Genomic DNA, 19,520 nt, shown 5'->3' on the forward strand with positions numbered 1-19,520 from the left:
GTAATCGTGACCTATAGAATAAAGATAATATAGTATTTTTAGTGTACGGTGTACGACCCTTAAAAAATATGAAAAGAAAGTAAACCAAAATTGACAATTTTCTTTTCACCCATACATTCAAGAGTTAATAAAATCTCATCAATAAGCTAATGACCCACTAAAATGAAGTATTTGTAATGTGCATCTCATGTCGCAAAAAATAAGCCCTTATATGTCAAAATTGCCAAAAAAATAAAGATTGAATAGCCAATAAAAAGTGACAATGCATAATCTGCTCTGAATGGCGCAGCTTCCCTTCGATCAAATTTTATGGAGTGTTTTGGTATTTTATCCACTGAGAATTTGTACATTTTTTGAAAAACACATTAATTTAGCCAAAAAAATTTTCACTTTCAAAATTGCATGCGATTTTGTTTTAACCCCTGTAAAACAATTAAAGGGTTAACAAACTTCATAAAAGTTGTTTTACGTACATTGAGGGGTGTAGTTTCTATAATAATAATAATAATTCTTTATTTATATAGCGCACACAGATTATGCAGCGCTGCACAAGCATGTCATGGGGTAATTTATGGGGTTTTGCTTTTATTTAGGCCTCTCAAAGTGATTTGAAACCTGAGCAGGTCCCTGAATAGCAGGATTTTGCGTTTTTTATGAAAATTTTAAAAATCGCACCTAACGTTCAAAGGCCCATAACATCCTACAAAAATAAGAGTATGCATAAAAAACCATGTCCACATAAAGAAGACATTTAGTGAATGTTGGTTATTAAGTATTTTTGCAGTTATGACTATGTATGGAAAAAGTAAAACATTTTGAAGTTCGAAAATCAAGAATTTTTCCAAATTTTCACCAAATATCAGATTTTCTCATAAATAAATGCAAAACATACCACCAAAATTTTTCAACTAACATGAAGTAAAAAGAGAAAACTATTTTAAAATCACTTGGATATGTTAAAGCGTTTCAAAGTTATAACCATTTAAAGTGACACAGGGCAGATTCGAAAAAATGGGCAGTGTCAGGAAAGTGAAAAGTGGCTTCGGCGTTAAGGAGTTAAGTAACCAAACATACTTTTCTGCTTGTTCCCCACAGATCCTCCAGTAATAGCTGCAGTTGCACCAGGGCTTTATTGGGAAACCATTGGCCAACTGTGGGAAGGTCATCACTGAATAAATCACTGACCTAAATTGTGACCTTCACTGCTGAGGCATGCTGTTCATGTGAAGGTCTATGCTGTGACTGAAGATTCTTGCATAAAAGGGGATTTAGGATGATATCTTGTTCGTATCCTGAATATTGTAGATTGGTAGGAACACAGACATGCCCCAATTGAACCACAATAAAAAATATCAATATTAAGGATTTGCCTTTTTTTTTCCTTTGGATCATCACTAATCTGTGAAATTTGCATGAAGGGACTTTTGCGAACAGCCACGGGAGATGTTTCAACCATAAACCGAGGACTTGCAGTAGAATGAGAAGTAAAAGTTTTGTTGCAAAAATATTACTACATTTAAAGCAAACCTGTCTCCAGGAATGTATTTTTTAACTCGTGACAGGTTCCAATAGCCTATGCTTTGCTGATTTTAAAAGTGCTTATGTCAGCATTCTGAATCATTTCAGTACTTTATATAAGTTTAATTCACATTACTTGGCTCCCTGCCAGCAGCAAGTGGTGAGCCCCATGGGAGGGGCAGCTACAGCCTGTGTGTGCCTGTGTCTCCTTATGCATCCTTCCTCCACACCATCCTCCTCCATCCCATGCCTGCTCAGTGTAGAAGACAGGATGTCGGGAATGTGGAGGGAGCTGCATGAGTGTGGTGGAAACGAGATTGACAGCTGCCCTCTCACCGAGAACTCACCTCACACTGGTTGGAGGGAGACAGGTAATGTAAATTAAACTTATATAAACTACTGACATGAATCGGAATTTTGACAAGGGCATTTTTTAAAATCAGCATAACAGTTCCGCACAGTTTTCCAGATGCTTATTGTCATTATATAGACAGTTTCTATGTTTACTTCCAGTAAACAGAAATCTGGCCCTGATCACACAGGTTTGCGGCTTGTTATAGCCCGCAGATCTGATTACTCTCTCTGATACTAACGAGCCGTAACCATGTCAGATTTCTATAGAATGGGCGCAAGCAGAAATCTTAAAAAATGCGAGGAATTGATACAGAAAGTTGTATAATTTTTTTTTATAATACAAACAATAATATTCAGTTGCTGAAATGGCAATACCCCTTTAAATAACATGGAGAGAAAAAGCTGCTTATGGCTTTCATTATTACAGCTGGCATGCTCAACAGAAACTTACATGATAATAGATTCCGTTCCGACATTTGTTCTTGTGAGCGACGATGCTGCATTCGCAATTGAAGAACTGAAAAAGATTAATAATAGTTTCTCTATTTTAGAATGAAAACAAACAAATGTCAAATAAAAATACATCATAGCAGACTGACAAGATTTTGGTAGTTGGCTTTAACACACAGAGAACTATCATGTACTGTTAGGATAGGGCAAGGGCTTCACAAATACTTTGGTTATATAGTCAACAATTAAAGTGTAATGCTAATCATCATATATAATAAAAATAAATATGGATATGAGCACTTCACAATATCAACTATTAAGACGAAAAAATCCAGCTTCATGTCAGCTTCACTTTATTCCAATGTGTAGTTCATATTAATATCGAGTAAAAACAAAATAAGATCAACCCTTTTCGTGCGAGCCTTAGAGTGCGTCCACATGTTCAGTTTTTCAGATGAAGTTTTTGCAGCCAAAAGCAGGTGTGGATGGTAATGGATTGTGACAAAAAATTGAAAGGTGCTGCTCCTCCTACTTTTACTCCATTCCAGGTTTGGACATTAAAAACTACATCTGAAAAACTGAATGTGTGGTTTCACCCTTAGTCTTGGCGTCTTAGGAACGGGTGAGCTGATATTCAGTGGTGTAACTACCGCCGTAGCAGCCGTAGCGGTTGCTACGGGGCCCATGAGCCGCAGGGGCCCGCGGCGGCTCAATCACAATGGCTGCACTGCAATTCCCAACCCAGTCCGGCCTCCGCCCGGGCCCTGCTATTCAGCGCAACGCTGTCTACACAATCTTCCCGCCCCCCTCTCTGTTCCTGCCCCCCTCCTGCCCCTCTGTTCCTGACCTGCCTCTCTGTTCCCGCCCCCTCTAATTTTCTTACCCAGCGCTGCGTCGGCTGTTTGGTCCGCCCACTGTCCGTAGCTCCTCCAGGCTCGGCTCCTCCAGCTCCTCCAGGATGCACTGCGCGCCCCTTGTCATGTGATTGAAGCCACCTGACGTCACTCATGTGACCAGAGGCGCGCGGTTTAGCATGGAGGAGCTTGAGGAGCCGAGTCGCAGACACAGGTAAGAAGACTCGATCACCGGAGGGTGAGTATATAAGTTTATTATTTGTAAAGGGAGGCTGCTGGGGAATTTTATTTGTAAAGAGAGGCTGCTGCTGGGGCATTTTACTTGTTAGGCAAGGCTGCTGGGGCATTTTACTTGTTAGGCAAGATTGCTGGGGCATTTTATTTTAAAAAAGAGGCTGCTGGGGCATTTTATTTAAAAAAAAGAGGCTGCTGGTGCATTTTATTTGAAAATGGAGGCTGCTGGGGCATTTTACTTGTTAGGCAAGGCTGCTGGGACATTTTATTTGAAAATGGAGGCTGCTGGGGCATTTTATTTGAAAATGGAGGCTGCTGGGGCATTTTATTTGAATATGGAGGCTGCTGGGGCATTTTATTTGAAAATGGAGGCTGCTGGGGCATTTTATTTGAAAAATGGAGGCTGCTGGGGCATTTTATTTGAAAATGGAGGCTGCTGGGGCATTTTATTTGAAAATGGAGGCTGCTGGGACATTTTATTTGAAAAATGGAGGCTGCTGGGGCATTTTATTTGAAAAATGGAGGCTGCTGGGGCATTTTATTTGTGAAGTAGGTGTTTGTTGCATCATTTCTAACCCCTTATTGTAATTACTCTTAAAACTGTATAATTACAATTAAAAATGTTGTATATGTTGTATATGTGAAAAATGGGCAGGGGGTGGGAGGAAGTGCTGTGGTCGGCGTGGGGGGGGGGGAGGCAAAAGTTTGCTGTGGGGCCCACTCATTCCTAGTTACGCCACTGCTGATATTCATATTTTTCCTAGGTGCACTTCACAAGTTAAAAGCAACCACTATCCCAGTAATCATATTAAATTTTGGTTAACTAAAGACAGGTCCAACCTATGTTCCTACAATGTTAATCCAGAGGAAGGCAAAAAAAACCCTGTAAAGCTGATTCTAATTTGCTCAAATTGAGAAAGCCTTCTGGGCTTTAACCTCATAGTGCTCTGCGTCCGATATATCGGACATTAAGCGCAGTGACTTAACGCTAAGCATCCGATATATATGACGCACAGCTGATGCCGATTCACCTTAAAATCTGAGCCTAACCGGCATCAGGATACACCGGGTGCAGGCTGTAACTAACAGCCAACACAGTGTAACACCCGCGGTCGGAGTGGGTGTTTAACCCGGAGCAGGTGTTTAACCCGTTAAGTGCCGTGGTCAGGACCCCAGGGCTGCCTGCCGGCAGTGCCTGATGGATGACGGCTCTGAAGTCATCTTAAAGGCACAGTGTCAGCCTATGCATGTGACACTGCTAATACCCTGCAATACATCAATATTGCAGAGCATTAAAATGAACAAGCAATCAGATGATTTTTCCATAGTGGAAAAAGTAAAAAAATTCAAAAAAATGTTATTCAATAAAACATAAAGCAATAAATAAATTCCCATAATGCCCATAACATATAAAGAGATATATAACACAAAAAAGTCTAAATTATAATATAAACCCCATATATGCAGTATAACTGCATCGGTAACAACCCCGTAGAATAAAACTAAATAATTATTGAACCCGCACAATGAACGTCATTTTAAAAAACTGTTAAAAACCTGCCAAAAATTATGATTTTTATCTATTGAATCCCACAAAAAATGCAAAAAAACATATGCACTCCAAAATAATACTGTTGCAAAGTACATGTCATGCAAAAAACAAGCCATGAACCGGCTCCATATTCAAAAAATAAAAACGTTGTGCCAATTGGAAGATGGTAATGCAAAAATTATAGATTTATCCCCACATTAGGGTCTTATTTCCAAATTTAGCAAAACGTAAGAAAAAATATTCAAGTATGTTATCCCGGTAATCGTATCGACCCATAAAATAAAGATAACATGATTATTTGGCTATACAGTGAACACCAAAAGCAAAAAAAAGTTTAAAAAAAATTCATTACAGAATTGATGCTTATCTACTCCTACCCTCAAACAAAAGTTCCTAAATTTTCAACAATAGGGGATACCAACCCCAAAAATGGTAACAGAGGAAAAAGCATCTCATCCCGCAAAAAAAATGACACCACATGGCCCCAATAACTAAAAAGCTAAAATTTTATAGCCTACAAGGGGCCAATGAGGAAACTAAAATCCTGGCAGTTGCAGGGCGCTCCTTCCCTTCTACGTCTCGCTGTGCCACATGTGGGGGGTCTCTGTCTTCGGGAGAAATTGCATAACAAATTTTAAGGTGGGTTTTCTCTTTTTATCTTTTGGAAATGTGTAAATTTTAGGGCTAAATGAACGTATAACCGACAAATTTGACCATTCTACATTATACCTCCATTTTGATGTAATTACTATGAAGTTCTCAAGGGGGTAACAATCTTCCTAAAAGCTGTTTCTGAAAGTTTGAGGGGTGCAGATTTGAAAATGGGTTGGTTATATAGGGAGTTTTTGATGTTAAAATGTTAAATTTTATTCAAAACTGTAATTATCCCCAAAATAGTCAATTATGAAAATATGGAAAAGCGATATTCGATTTGTAAGCCGCGTGACATCAAAATAAATTATCCATACATTAAAAAAATTATGAAAATGTAAAGTAGACATATGGGAAATGTTATTCAGCAACTTATTTAAGTGGAAAGTCTATCTGCCTGAAAATGCAATGATTTCAAATTTCGAAAATGGTAAACTTTTTAAAAAATTCATAATTGTTTCTTTTTTTTGGGAATAAACGCAAAACTTATCAGCCAACATTTACCACTAAAATGAACTACAACATGTGAGGAAAAAAGAATCTCAGAATCGTTTTAATAAGTACTAGTGTTCAAAAGTTATAACAATATAAAGTGACGCAAGTCAGAATACAAAAAATTAGGCTGAATCTTAAGCTATAAACTGGCTGCGTCCTTAAGCAGTTAATATAGAAGTTAGTATGTCGATCAGGGATTTATTCTATCACAAGCTTGTGTCCTAATCATAAGCATACTGTATGTCTCTTGTATATTCTATTATTTTATTTGCCTTGGCAGCTTCTATCTGGCTATGGTCTATTTTTAATGCAGTTTTACTTAGTATTCTACCACTCAATACATAATTGTAAATTTAGATTTCTCAGCCTAGGTGCATTACCTTACTTTAAAGGAAATCTACCATGTTGTTTTTTTGCATTGTGAACCAAACATAGCTTGAGAATGCTGTAGCTACATATCTTATTTAATCCCTGATCCAAGTGGTTTTGCTCAAAAAACAGTTATAAAATTCAGGACCTTGGGAAAGCTGGGTGTCGATTGGCCATTACACGGAGCTTCCTGAACTGTCCAGACAGGACTAATCAACCTGAACTGGAAGACTCAAACTCAAGCAGTTGGGGGATGGTGCAGCAATTGTTTACTTCTGCCTGTCAGGGACAACGCAGGGAATACAGCATTCTCTGGAGCAGTGCATAATTAGGGTAAGAGGAGAAGCACTGGAGCAGCCACAGGAGCAACAGAGCCTCATTATCATAATTTTATAATTGTTTTTTCAGCAAAACCCCTCAGTTCAGGGATTAAACAAGATATGGTTCTGCATCAGTTTAGCTACAGCATTTTGAAGGTATGTGTGGTTCATAATGTATAAAGGCAAATGGTAGATTTCCTTTAATCTATATTAAACTTTTTTGGCCATTTTTCCACTCATGACTTGTAACTGTGCGAATGTAGCAATAATGGTTTACTTAGCAGTACAATAGATTAAGTGGAATGTCCATCTATCATACAACATCAATAATAATTCAATGTCAGACAAAGTATAAGCAGTGCATATAAAATGCAAGTTTTAATTTCTATATACACTCACTGGCCACTTTATTAGGTAGACCTGTCCAACTGCTCGTTAACACTTAATTTCTAATCAGCCAATCACATGGCGGCAACTCAGTGCATTTAGGCATGTAGACATGGTCAAGACAATCTCCTGCAGTTCAACCCGAGCATCAGTATGGGGAAGAAAGGTGATTTGAGTGCCTTTGAACGTGGCATGGTTGTTGGTGCCAGAAGGGCTGGTCTGAGTATTTCAGAAACTGCTGATCTACTGGGATTTTCACGCACAACCATCTCTAGGGTTTACAGAGAATGGTCCAAAAAAGAAAAAACATCCAGTGAGCGGCAGTTCTGTGGGCGGAAATGCCTTGTTGATGCCAGAGGTCAGAGGAGAATGGGCAGACTGGTTCGAGCTGATAGAAAGGCAACAGTGACTCAAATCGCCACCCGTTACAACCATGGTAAGCAGAAGAGCATCTCTGAACGCACAGTACGTCGAACTTTGAGGCAGATGGGCTACAGCAGCAGAAGACCACACCGGGTGCCACTCCTTTCAGCTAAGAACAGGAAACTGAGGCTACAATTTGCACAAGCTCATCGAAATTGGACAGTAGAAGATTGGAAAAACGTTGCCTGGTCTGAAGAGTCTCGATTTCTACTGCGACATTCGGATGGTAGGGTCAAAATTTGGCGTCAACAACATGAAAGCATAGATCCATCCTGCCTTGTATCAACGGTTCAGGCTGGTGGTGGTGTCATGGTGTGGGGAATATTTTCTTGGCACTCTTTGGGCCCCTTGGCCCAAGGAGTATCGTTGCAACGCCACAGCCTACCTGAGTATTGTTGCTGACCATGTCCATCCCTTTATGACCACAATGTACCCAACATCTGATGGCTACTTTCAGCAGGATACTGCGCCATGACATAAAGCTGGAATCATCTCAGACTGGTTTCTTGAACATGACAATGAGTTCACTGTACTCAAATGGCCTCCACAGTCACCAGATCTCAATCCAATAGAGCATCTTTGGGATGTGGTGGAACGGGAGATTCGCATCATGGATGTGCAGCCGACAAATCTGCGGCAACTTTGTGATGCCATCATGTCAATATGGACCAAAATCTCTGAGGAACGGTTCCAGCACCTTGTTTAATCTATGCCACGAAGAATTGAAGCAGTTCTGAAGGCAAAAGGGGGTCCAACCCGTTACTAGCATGGTGTACCTAATAAAGTGGCCGGTGAGTGTATGTCCTGAAAGTATTTCAAAAACACATGTGAAGTATCTTAGTAAAGCACACTAGTGGTGCCCTATCGGCAATCACTACAGACTAAAAATATTTAGTTGAATGTCCCATAAATTTCACTGTGACACAAGATACCTGATAAAGAGATAAGAATTCTTACCATCTCAGATGTAGATTCAGAATAAGTAAACTATAGTCATGGACAAACAAGAGAGGCACAGGACCAGATGGTGGTACACACAGACAAACGTGTAGTGGATAAACCATGGTTATGTATGATCTTGAGTGAGGAAGACCTGGACAATCTGTCCCTAGTACGCCCTATTGCATACTGAGAAAAAGCTAATGCGCCCTAAAGGTGGTGGCACACGTGGTGTTTTGAAAATGCATCCGATTTTTGGAAAACACATCCATTTTTTTCAGTTTTTGTCCGTTTTTCAGAATTATCATAAATGGGGAAAAACCGACAACGAAAAAAACGGATGCTTTTTTAACGGACTACTTAAAAAACAGCGCAAAAATGGGTTCATAATGCCACTTGTGCACGCTAAGGCCTAAACTTGGGACCGCAGCTGCCACCCCGACAGGATCCTTTCCCTAAATATGAGAAGTTTACAAAAGATCTATATTATTCACCTGGACTTTAGACAGATAGGATAGTACCAGGGACTCCTATCAAGGGAGTTGAAGTGGAAAGGTGGAAAAACTTGCAAAATTGGACAGGGATCATACTTATTTCCGCCACTGTTTATATATATATATATATATATATATATATATATATATATATATATATGTATATATATATACTGTTTATATTATACATATATTGTTTAATGTGTAAAGCATTTTCCTGTGTTGTTTATTTGTATTTTGAGCACAGGCTTGTGGGGGCGTGAACTTCAATCAATAGTATCCATGTCTATAAGATGTGGGCACTAATGATGACAATAGTGCTGCACAGGACTCATCTGAGGCCCTGTGCAGCTCCCTATATTGCTCTGACTGAATCAACAGCAATAGCTGGAACATGGAGCAGGACTATGGGAGCTTAGTTAAGCTGTTTTAACATACAAACTCTTTGCAGATGTTGACCTGGGTGGGAATTGAACCCCAGCGCTGCAAGGCAGAAGTGCTACCCACTCAGCCACGGTGCTGCCCTTATAGGTTGTTTTTTGCGTGGTTGATTCTAACTGCTGTTTCTATTTTGGATTGGCCTGTTTTTCTAATTTATAAAAGTTCAATAAAACTTAATGCAGGCAGTCCCCGGGTTACGTACAAGATAGGTTCTGGAGGTTTGTTCTTAATTTGAATATGTATGCAACATCCAGAGGTCCAGAGGTCTGTTTGTAACTAGGGGTCATCTGTAAGTCCGGTGTTCTTAAGTAGGGGACCGCCTGTATATGAAAAAAATCATGCAATATGGAAAATCTAAATGTATTTAAAAAACAGTACAACAGAACAAACAATGAAGCAAGACTAGTATCAGACACCTAGGTGATAATTCTAAAATTGATTAATTATCCTCTCTTTGGATAACTTCTTTTGTTTTGTTGTAGGAGTATACAATGAATATTGAGATTCCTATAGCTGATGAGTTTAAGTGGAGTCCAACTGTAGCATATTTTAGTTTAAGCGGCTTTAAATGGGTTCATAGCAGCAATGTTATAATGTAATCAGGTCCATATCAGAATGTCCATGATAGAAACATTGAATTTTTACTATTACGGTGCACGTCGTTAAAGGGTTAAAACTAAAACCATTATGGAAGAGAATGTATACAAGGTCAGTGTTTTAAACCCACTACTGGTTTTCAAAAACTGAATGCAATCAACTGAAGGTATAAAAACACCTTTTAAGAGAAATACCAGCCACGTTGTGGATGTGAGCAAAGTGGGTAATGAGCTGCCCAAGATATGGTGTTATTGTCTGTGTTTATTATCATATCACAAGCTACTACTCTGTAGTAACTTATTTTGTATGTATATGTACCCCAAGATCTTTAAGATTCAGAATATGATGGCGCTATATAAATTAAGATTTTTTTATTATTTGTTGTGTGATATGGAAATATCTGAAGTAAATCACTAAATAGTAACAAGTAAATCACTAAATAGTATACAGGTTCTTGAGCTGACCACTTTGCCACCAGTGTACTAAATTAGATGGCAACATTTTACTTTAGTTATATGATGACATAGAAGAACAAGGAGACATACTGAGAGTGGGTCATGTTCTATTTCAAGCAGTTTCAAGCCTCCCACAGTTGTCCCTGGCCAATGTTTGTGCTGAGCAGCTGAATGATTTTTAGTGAGTGAGGGGCTTCTATTTATTCTAGTAATTTGATCAGAGACAAACTTTCTTTCCTCTCACTGCCCTCCAAAAAACAGCATGAAAGATAAATACTGCAGTATACCACAAATCTCAGAGATGGGGATGTCTGTACAATTATATAGTAATTGGCTACTGGCAAAACTTTTATTTTAGTAAGGTTTCTTTTGAAACAGACAAACCTTTTGCATTTTTTTAAATTCATCAGTTTGCAATTTATACCTTATCAAAGTTATAACAGATTTAGGCAGGTATAAGGGGTGGGAGATAGGCAGGAATAGGGGAATGAGGCAGTGATGGGGATCATTGAAGGAGGAGAATGAAACAATAAAGTTGTGCGTCCTTGATATGAAAAGTCCTCTATGTCTGCATTTGATTAATAATAATATTAATCTTATATATATATATATATATATATATATATATATATATATGTATATATATATATTAAAATATAGTGCCATCAAATTCCGTAGTGTTTTACAGATTGTGGGGAACATGTACAAATAAAAGACATTACAGATTAAAGGGGTATTCCCATCTGGGCATTTACATTTAAATAAATTCATTCGCCTTATGTAAACATTTCTTCAATTGGATATTAATTAAAAAAATGTTCCTGTGTGAAGATAATTTCTCATAAATGTAGCCATGTTGTCCCTTAGAAACCACATAGCTTCCTCGGATACGACCACGTCACACTCTGGCAGCGGTGGCCAGACTTGCGCTAAAGAGTCCTGCCGGACCACCAGGATTCAGCAATCATTACCACAGGACGGCTGTGGGACATGTAGTAACTCCCGGACATTTTATATACAATAACCTTTTGTTTCTTTGTGTACTCACTCCAGCAGAGGTGGCCGTATCCGAGGAAGCTATGTTGTTACTAAGGGACAACATAACTGCATTTATGAGAAATTATCTTCACACAGGAACATTTTTTTTAATAACATCTAATTGAAGAAATGTTTACGTATGTCAGATTAATGAAACTGAATGTGAGTGCCCAGACGAGAATACCCCTTTAATAACAAACAATAGGAAGGAGGGCCCTGCTCTTTCTGCGCATTTCGAAGCTTTTTTTTAACACCATGCATTTGCGTTTTGTAATGTTTTCAAAGCACTTTGGCCCACATTTATTAAAAACAGCTAAGCAAAGGCCGCAGCACCTTAAGGGTTAAATGGCTGGACCAATCAAAAGTTTCCAATTTATGTACAGTAACTTGCTCCAGTGATCATGAGTTGTCCATCAAGTATGACATTAAGGTTTTTATATTGAAAAACCAAGCTACTGTACATAATTTGTATAATTACTCATGCTCAGGTTAAAGCTTTACCCAAAGGCAGATCTCAGTAAGTGAACCTCTACTAAGAAAATCTGGTACCAACCTATACCACAGGCATACGCCTGTGGTATAGATTGGTACCAGATTTTCTTATATGATAATATATACATTTTAATTCTAATCTTAGTTGACTATGTCTAAAATACCTTGAATTAATTAAAGGCTGGACACTTTTACCTCCTTTGTAAGACATTCTTCATGATTTTGCAGCAGGGCTCTTGTTACTACTGTTTCATTTGTCCACTTTATTACTCTGTTATTTCTCATTATGTATCCATGGGAGAATGCGCACTTGTAGTTACTTCAGTTTGCTGACATGGAAATGGGCACACAAAGATCTCCACTGCTGATTTGTGCCATATTTATGTCTTTTTATCTACTTTTGTATTCCCACTATGACATCATTTATTTACTATTATTATTAATGACATAATCTTCTCTGGGAACAAATCTTATACCAAATGCCCACATTTATCAAGCATTCAAAGCCACTGTGATAAATCTGAAGTCTGACAGAGTTTCTAGGACATTCTAAAAAATGTCACAAGATGCCGGACTAATGATAAATCTCTCCCACTGTTCTGTTCAGTAAATATAATTGTGCTGTATAAATAAAGATTTATAATTATTATTAATATCATTATTTTTATTATTGTGCAAATCCTAAAAACTAAAGGTGACTCCTGGGATACAAATAAATCTCCAGCTTTATTGATAATTAGGATATCTACAAAAGCGGTAAAAATAGCAAATGCAAGTCACTCAAATGTACCTTTGCTTCTCTGATTCAACCATTTTTTCAAAGTATATCTACAGAGTATACCTTTTTAAGTGCTAAACATTACATTTTATTTGACAAATAAAGGGAATCCTTACTATTCCACTTGCATAGAAGAAGAAATAGCTAATAAAACAGAAAACCTACAGCAAGGTAATGTTAGAGGGTTTGATTGCAGTCAAGTCAGGATTTACAGAGATCAAATGGCACAGGTGCAAGTGAGGGATTGACAAGCCCATCTGTCCTTTCAGATATGACATCATTAGAAGTTGTGTAGAAGACTGGAACAGTGAATGTTAACAGCCATGTGCTTGGCAATGTGATGCACACTGAAAAATTCTTGTTCTTTAGACATAGCTTCTGAAACAACTAAATGCCATTTGTATTTTCTAAAAACTAAAAAAATGCTTTTTTATTAGCTATGCTAGCAATATGGCTCTTCTTTTCAACATTTATATAATTTTGTATCTACGGTAAGTTGTTTTCTGGTCAGTGGTGAATATTATAACAGTCTTATCCCAAAATGCCAAGATTTACTTAGCTGTCCGCTGGAGTTCACCGAAGTGCATTGTCCCACGATAATGCACTGTGCCGCGATTCACTAAGATCGTGCACCCAATATCCTGCATGTGTCGCTTCCTGCTTAGGTCCGACAGAGTTCACCATCTTTTCAGTGGTTAATGTAAGTGCATTAGCTTTTTGACACAATTTGAATGTTAAAGGGGTATTCTTGTCTGGTCATATCTTGTTTCTAAGGGACAACATGACTACATTTATGAGAAATTATGTTCACACAGGAACATTTTTTTAATAACATCCAATTGAAAAAATGTTTATGTAAGGGAAATGCATGAAATTAAATGTAAATGCCCACATAGGAATACCCCTTTAAATCCTGCGCTCAGTCCGAATCAGTCGGATCGCCCGACGGCACGCGCCCCAATTTGTGTCATATGGAAGCCAGAGCAGCTATGCCAAAAAAGGATCACATGTGCCAAAATCCCGGTGCAGACACTTGCTAAATACCTGTCCAATCCGTGTAATGCCCGAAAGTGGTGCACAGTCCGATGAAAGTGCGATTCGCAACTCTTAGTAAATGAGCCCTATTAAGTACTGCTACCAGCTGTTCCAGCAAATTACCGTATTGGCTTGATTTTTGCCTCATAATATGATTTGCTGCATATGATTACTGTAAATCTTAAACTAGTAAATTAGCTACTGGTCTCTTTTGCTACATATACTGTAACTTTCAATACACAATTTACTGAAAATAATCTCAACATATTTAATATCATATTTAATATTTTACATTACCGTATATACTCGAGTATAAGCCGACCCGAGTATAAGCCGAGACCCCTAATTTTACCACCAAAAACTGGGAAAACCTATTGACTCGAGTATAATAAAATATTACTAGGGGTTTGTTATAAGGCTCCAAATATAATGGAGGCAGCAGAGGAAATGCTGATAAGTGAAATGGATGCGGCTTCAAAGCAAGGTGAAGTACTTATCATGGGGCACTTCAATTACCCAGATATTGACTGGGGGGCAGAAACCTGCAGGTCCTTCAAAGGCAGCAGGTTCTTGTCAACAACAAAAGACAATTACCTTCGCAACTAGTCCTGGAGCCAACAAGAGGGGGGCACTGCTGGACCTTATCCTTACCAACAGACCTGATAGGATATCAAAACTACAGGTTGGGGGGAACCTGGGGAATAGTGATCATAATATCATTGATTTTGTATTACGATTTACTAAGAGCGTTAGTGAAGGGGCAACCAACACTCTAAACTTCAGGAGGGCAAATTTTCAGCAACTAAGGGAAGACCTTAAAGGCATAGACTGGGATAATGTTCTCAAAGACAAAAGCCCCCCCAAAAATGGGACTTTTTCTCATATATTCTGAAAAAGTCCTGTGAGAAACACATACCTTATGGGAAAAAGCATAAAAGGAACAAGAAAAACCCTATGTGGCTAACTAGTCTTGTAAGGAAAGCAATAAGCGAGAAAGATAAAGCGTTTAAGGTGCTAAAACGTGAAGGTAGTGATGAGGCATTACAGGATTATAGAGAGAAAAATAAATCCTGTAAAAAGCAGATAAAGGGCGCAAAAATAGAGACGGAGAGAAATATTGCCAGGGAGAGCAAAAATAATCCCAAATTATTTTTCAAGTATATAAATGATAAGAAACTAAAAACAGAGAGTGTGGGTCCCCTTAGAAATAACATGGGTGTCATGGTGGAAGGAGATGAGGAAAGGACCAATCTACTGAATGTCGCCTTCTCAACTGTCTTTACCCAGGAAAATCCCCTGGTGGAAGACACAATGAGGAATAATGTTAATTCTTTTTATAATGTCAACAGTTTAACCCAGGAAGAGGTACGGCGCCGCCTCGCAACCACTAAGATAGATAAATCACCTGGGCCAGATGGCATACACCCCCGGGTTCTGCATGAATTATGTACGGTGATAGACAGACCGTTATTTTTAATATTTGAAGATTCACTGAGGACTGGTTATGTTCCACAGGAATGGCGCATAGCAAATGTGGTACCAATATACAAAAAAGGATCAAATAGCAATCCTGGAAACTACAGACCCGTGAGTCTAACTGCTGTGGTGGGGAAATATTTGAGGGGTTTATTAGAGATGCTATCCTGGAGTATCTCACTGTGCACAACCTTATAACCCAGCGTCAGCATGGGTTTATGAGAGATCAGTCCTGTCAGACTAATCTGATTGGTTTCTACGAGGAAGTAAGTTCAAGACTGGATCTGGGGGACGCTGTGGATGTTGTATATCTGGACTTCTCAAAGGCATTTGACACCGTGCCACATAAAAGGTTGGTATATAAAATGAGACTGCTGGGACTAGGGGAAAATCTGTGTATTTGGGTAAGTAATTGGCTTAGTGATAGAAAACAGAGGGTCGTCATTAATGGCACATTCTCAGATTGGGTTGATGTTACCAGTGGAGTGCCACAGGGGTCAGTATTAGGGCCAATTCTTTTTAATATTTTTATTAATGACCTTGTAGTGGGTTTACACAGTCAAGTTTCAATATTTGCAGATGATACTAAGCTGTGTAAAGTAATAAATACTGAAGTCGATAGTTTAGCATTACAGAGGGATTTGTGGAAGCTTGAGGGATGGGCAGAGAAATGGTTGATGAGGTTTAATGTAGATAAATGTAAAGTTATGCACTTGGGCCATGGAAACAAAAAGTATAATTATGTTCTAAATGGTCAATTACTTAGTAAAACTGAAGCTGAAAAGGACCTGGGGGTATTGGTGGATGGTAAACTTAATTTTAGTGACCAGAGCCCGGCGGCTGCTGCTAAAGCAAATAAAATAATGGGATGTATCAAGAGAGGAATAGATTCTCATGACATAGTTTTGCCCTTATACAAATCCCTGGTCAGACCACACATGGAATATTGTGTACAGTTTTGGGCACCAGTGTATAAAAAGGATATAGTAGAGCTGGAACGGGTGCAGAGGAGAGCAACCAGGATTATTAGGGGAATGGGGGAACTAGAATACACGGACAGATTAAAAAATTTGGGATTATTCAGTTTAGAAAAAAGACGACTGAGGGGAGACCTCATTACAATGTACAAATACCTGAACGGACAGTACAAGGATCTCTCCAAAGATCTTTTTATACCTCGGCCTGTGACCAGGACAAGGGGGCATCCTCTACGCCTAGAGGAGAGGTGATTCTACCATCAACATAGACAAAGGTACTTTACTGTAAGAGCAGTGAGACTGTGGAACTCTCTGCCGCAGGAGGTTGTTATGGCGGACTCTATGTACATGTTCAAGAGAGGCCTGGATGCCTTTCTGGAGAGAAAAAATATCATGGGTTATGGGGATAAAACATTTATTTAATTCTTAAAGGTTGGACTTGATGGACTTGCGTCTCCTTCCAGCCTTATATACTATGATACTATGATAAGCCGAGGGTGTAGTATACAGCCAGCTAGCCCCCTGTAGTATACAACCAGCCAGCCCCTGTAGTATACAGCCTGTCCTAAGTAGTATACAATCAGCCTGCCCCCATGTATTATACAGCCTGCCCCCATGTATTATACAGCCTGCCCCAAGAAGTATACAGCCTACCCCAAGAAGTATACAGCCTGCCCCAAGAAGTATACAGCCTGCCCCAAGAAGTATACAGCCTGCCCCCATGTATTATACAGCCTGCCCCAAGAAGTACACAGCCTGCCCCAAGAAGTATACAGCCAGCCCCAAGAAGAATACAGCCAGCCCCAAGAAGTATACAGCCTGCCCCAAAAAGTATACAGCCTGCCCCAAAAAGTATACAGCCTGCCCCATGTATTATACAGCCTGCCCTCAGTATGCCTAGCGAATAATAAAAAAATAAACTTAATTCTCACCCTCCGACGATACTCACCTTTGATGCTTAGTGGCGGCTTCCGGTCCTCGGCGGCGGCTCCCGGTCCTCGGCGGTGGCTTCTCTTTTCTTTCTTCACTAGCCGGCAGTCGCGTCCATGCGACCTGCCGGCTGGCGCACAGTGCGATGCGGCGGTGTCGCCGCTGATGACGTCATCAGCGGCGACACCGCTGCATCATATTGTGCGCCCGCCGGCACATCGCATAGACGCAACTGCCGGCAAGTGAAGATAGAAGAGAGAAGCCGCCGCCGAGGACCGGGAGCCCGCGCCGTGGTTCCGAGAGCCGAAGGGTGAGTATTAATTTTTTTTTTTTTTATTATTGACTCGTGTATAAGCCGAGATGAGGTTTTTCAGCACATTTTTTGTGCTGAAAAACTCGGCTTATACATGAATGTATACGGTACTTAACTTTTTACAGCCAAAATAAAAAAACAGCCCTTTCCAATTGTGAAAAGGAAATTGGCAAGCACCCATACATCAAACCTCTTGTAAAGAACTCAATTGTTTGAAACTTACTAAATATATTCCAATAAGTAACTTTTGTGGAACTTCCACTCAGTATGCCATAAAAGACATGCTACTAAATATGCCTGTTTTAGTATTGACAAATGTAGAATTAAAGGAAACCTACCATTTCGGATCTACCTATTAAGGTAGATCCGGTGGAAGGTTCAACTAATGAATGACATGGGAGCCCTTTTTAAGGCTAATCCTGGCCTGTAACTTTATAAACCTTTAATCACCTAATATGCAAATATCTGAAAGAGGTTACTGGGGCGTGGAGTAGCCAAAGCTGAAGCTACACAGCGCGGGTACTCCACACCCCACTACGAGATCTTCAGCCCGCAGCTCCTGGTAGCTGCGCGCTCTCGTCTGTGCTCTGCATTGACTCTATGGGGGTCATTTACTAAGGGCCCTATTCGCGTTTTCCCGACGTGTTACCCGAATATTTCCGATTTGCGGCGATTTTCCCTGAATTGCCCCGGGATTTTGGCGCACGCGATCGGATTGTGGCGCATCAGCGCTGGCATGCACGCAACGAAAATTGGGGGGCGTGGCCGAACGAAAACCCGACGGATTCGGAAAAACTGCCGCATTTAAAAAAAAAAAATTGTCGTGGGACTCGCGCTTACCTTCACTAGGAATAGGCCGGAGAACTTCAGTGCATTCCGGCGGGCCTCGGGGAACTTCAGCGCAGCAGCGCCACCTGGTGGACGTCGGAGGAACTACCTTAGTGAATCCCGGCTGGACCCGAATCCACCGCAGAGAAAGCGCCACTGGATCGCGAATGGACCGGGTAAGTAAATCTGCCCCTATATGCAGATTCGACGGCTGCGAGTACTCGACTGGAGTTCTGTTATGCACTTTAAACAATATATTTGAAAGTATTGAAAGTTGTACTTCTTTAAAACTTTAACTTGATCATATAGTTTTAGTACTTGTTGTTTTAAAGAGGACAAATAACTTAAAATGTGAAAAATGTGTTTTTGTTTTTATTGATACAGAAGAATGGGAAGATAGTGCACTGCAGCTGTCCTCTGTTAATGTCCCCCATGCCCAAGCACTTCAGCCTCATTGACATATTTATCAAATCATTTTTTGGGATGATACAGAAGTGTGAGAAGGAATTAAATGGTTTGGCTGCACTATGTATTCATTGAGTAGAGAGGCAATGATGTTGCTTTGCACATGTACTGTATAGGCGTCATGGCACGAGCAAACTTCAAACTGCTATATCTTCTGAACTGTGGCACCTAGAAACTCAGTTCTGTTGTTATTTTAAAGGGATAATCTCACCTTTAATATTGCACCAGAAGTGTGAGCAGAGAATAAGGGTATGGCTGAACTATGTATTCAACAAGCTACAAGACAGTTCTGTTTCTTTGGGATGCATAAAAAAGACAAATTCCAGGACCAGATTTCAGCAGAATTTTCAAAAGCAGTAAAAAATGCAGCTGCACTACTTTCTTAAGGGTTCTGTTTTTAAAACTTTTACTGTGTGCTCCAATTGCTTTTACATTTTATGAATGTGTTAGACAGGAGAGAGATTTTAACCTCCGAAACTGAAAAACATCATGTCTGTGTTTCACAATTACAGTAGAGTGGCTCACCAAAATAAATGTCCATCTTACCAGTGAAACATTTAAAGGCAGTGTTACACACCAGTAGCAGGGCAGTATTTAAAACTAGGCTTCCCAGAACAAAAGTCCATCTAATTTTAAGGCCGTGTTAAACACTGGC

The 19,520-nt window shown here is 39.6% G+C and overlaps 1 protein-coding gene across 3 annotated transcripts in view; it reads right to left on the bottom strand.

The window, feature by feature from the left end:
• The window catches only part of MAMSTR (MEF2 activating motif and SAP domain containing transcriptional regulator), a 195,172-nt gene that overhangs the window by 129,342 nt on the left and 46,310 nt on the right, over nt 1–19,520 (bottom strand). For all 3 annotated transcript variants that reach the window (XM_072110516.1, XM_072110518.1, XM_072110517.1), the window contains exon 2: nt 2,324–2,389. In XM_072110516.1, the coding sequence (XP_071966617.1) occupies nt 2,324–2,389 (66 nt within the window). The remainder of the gene's footprint in view (nt 1–2,323; nt 2,390–19,520) is intronic.

Source organism: Engystomops pustulosus, chromosome 6 (assembly GCF_040894005.1).
Source record: "Engystomops pustulosus chromosome 6, aEngPut4.maternal, whole genome shotgun sequence".
Lineage (NCBI taxonomy): Eukaryota > Metazoa > Chordata > Amphibia > Anura > Leptodactylidae > Engystomops > Engystomops pustulosus.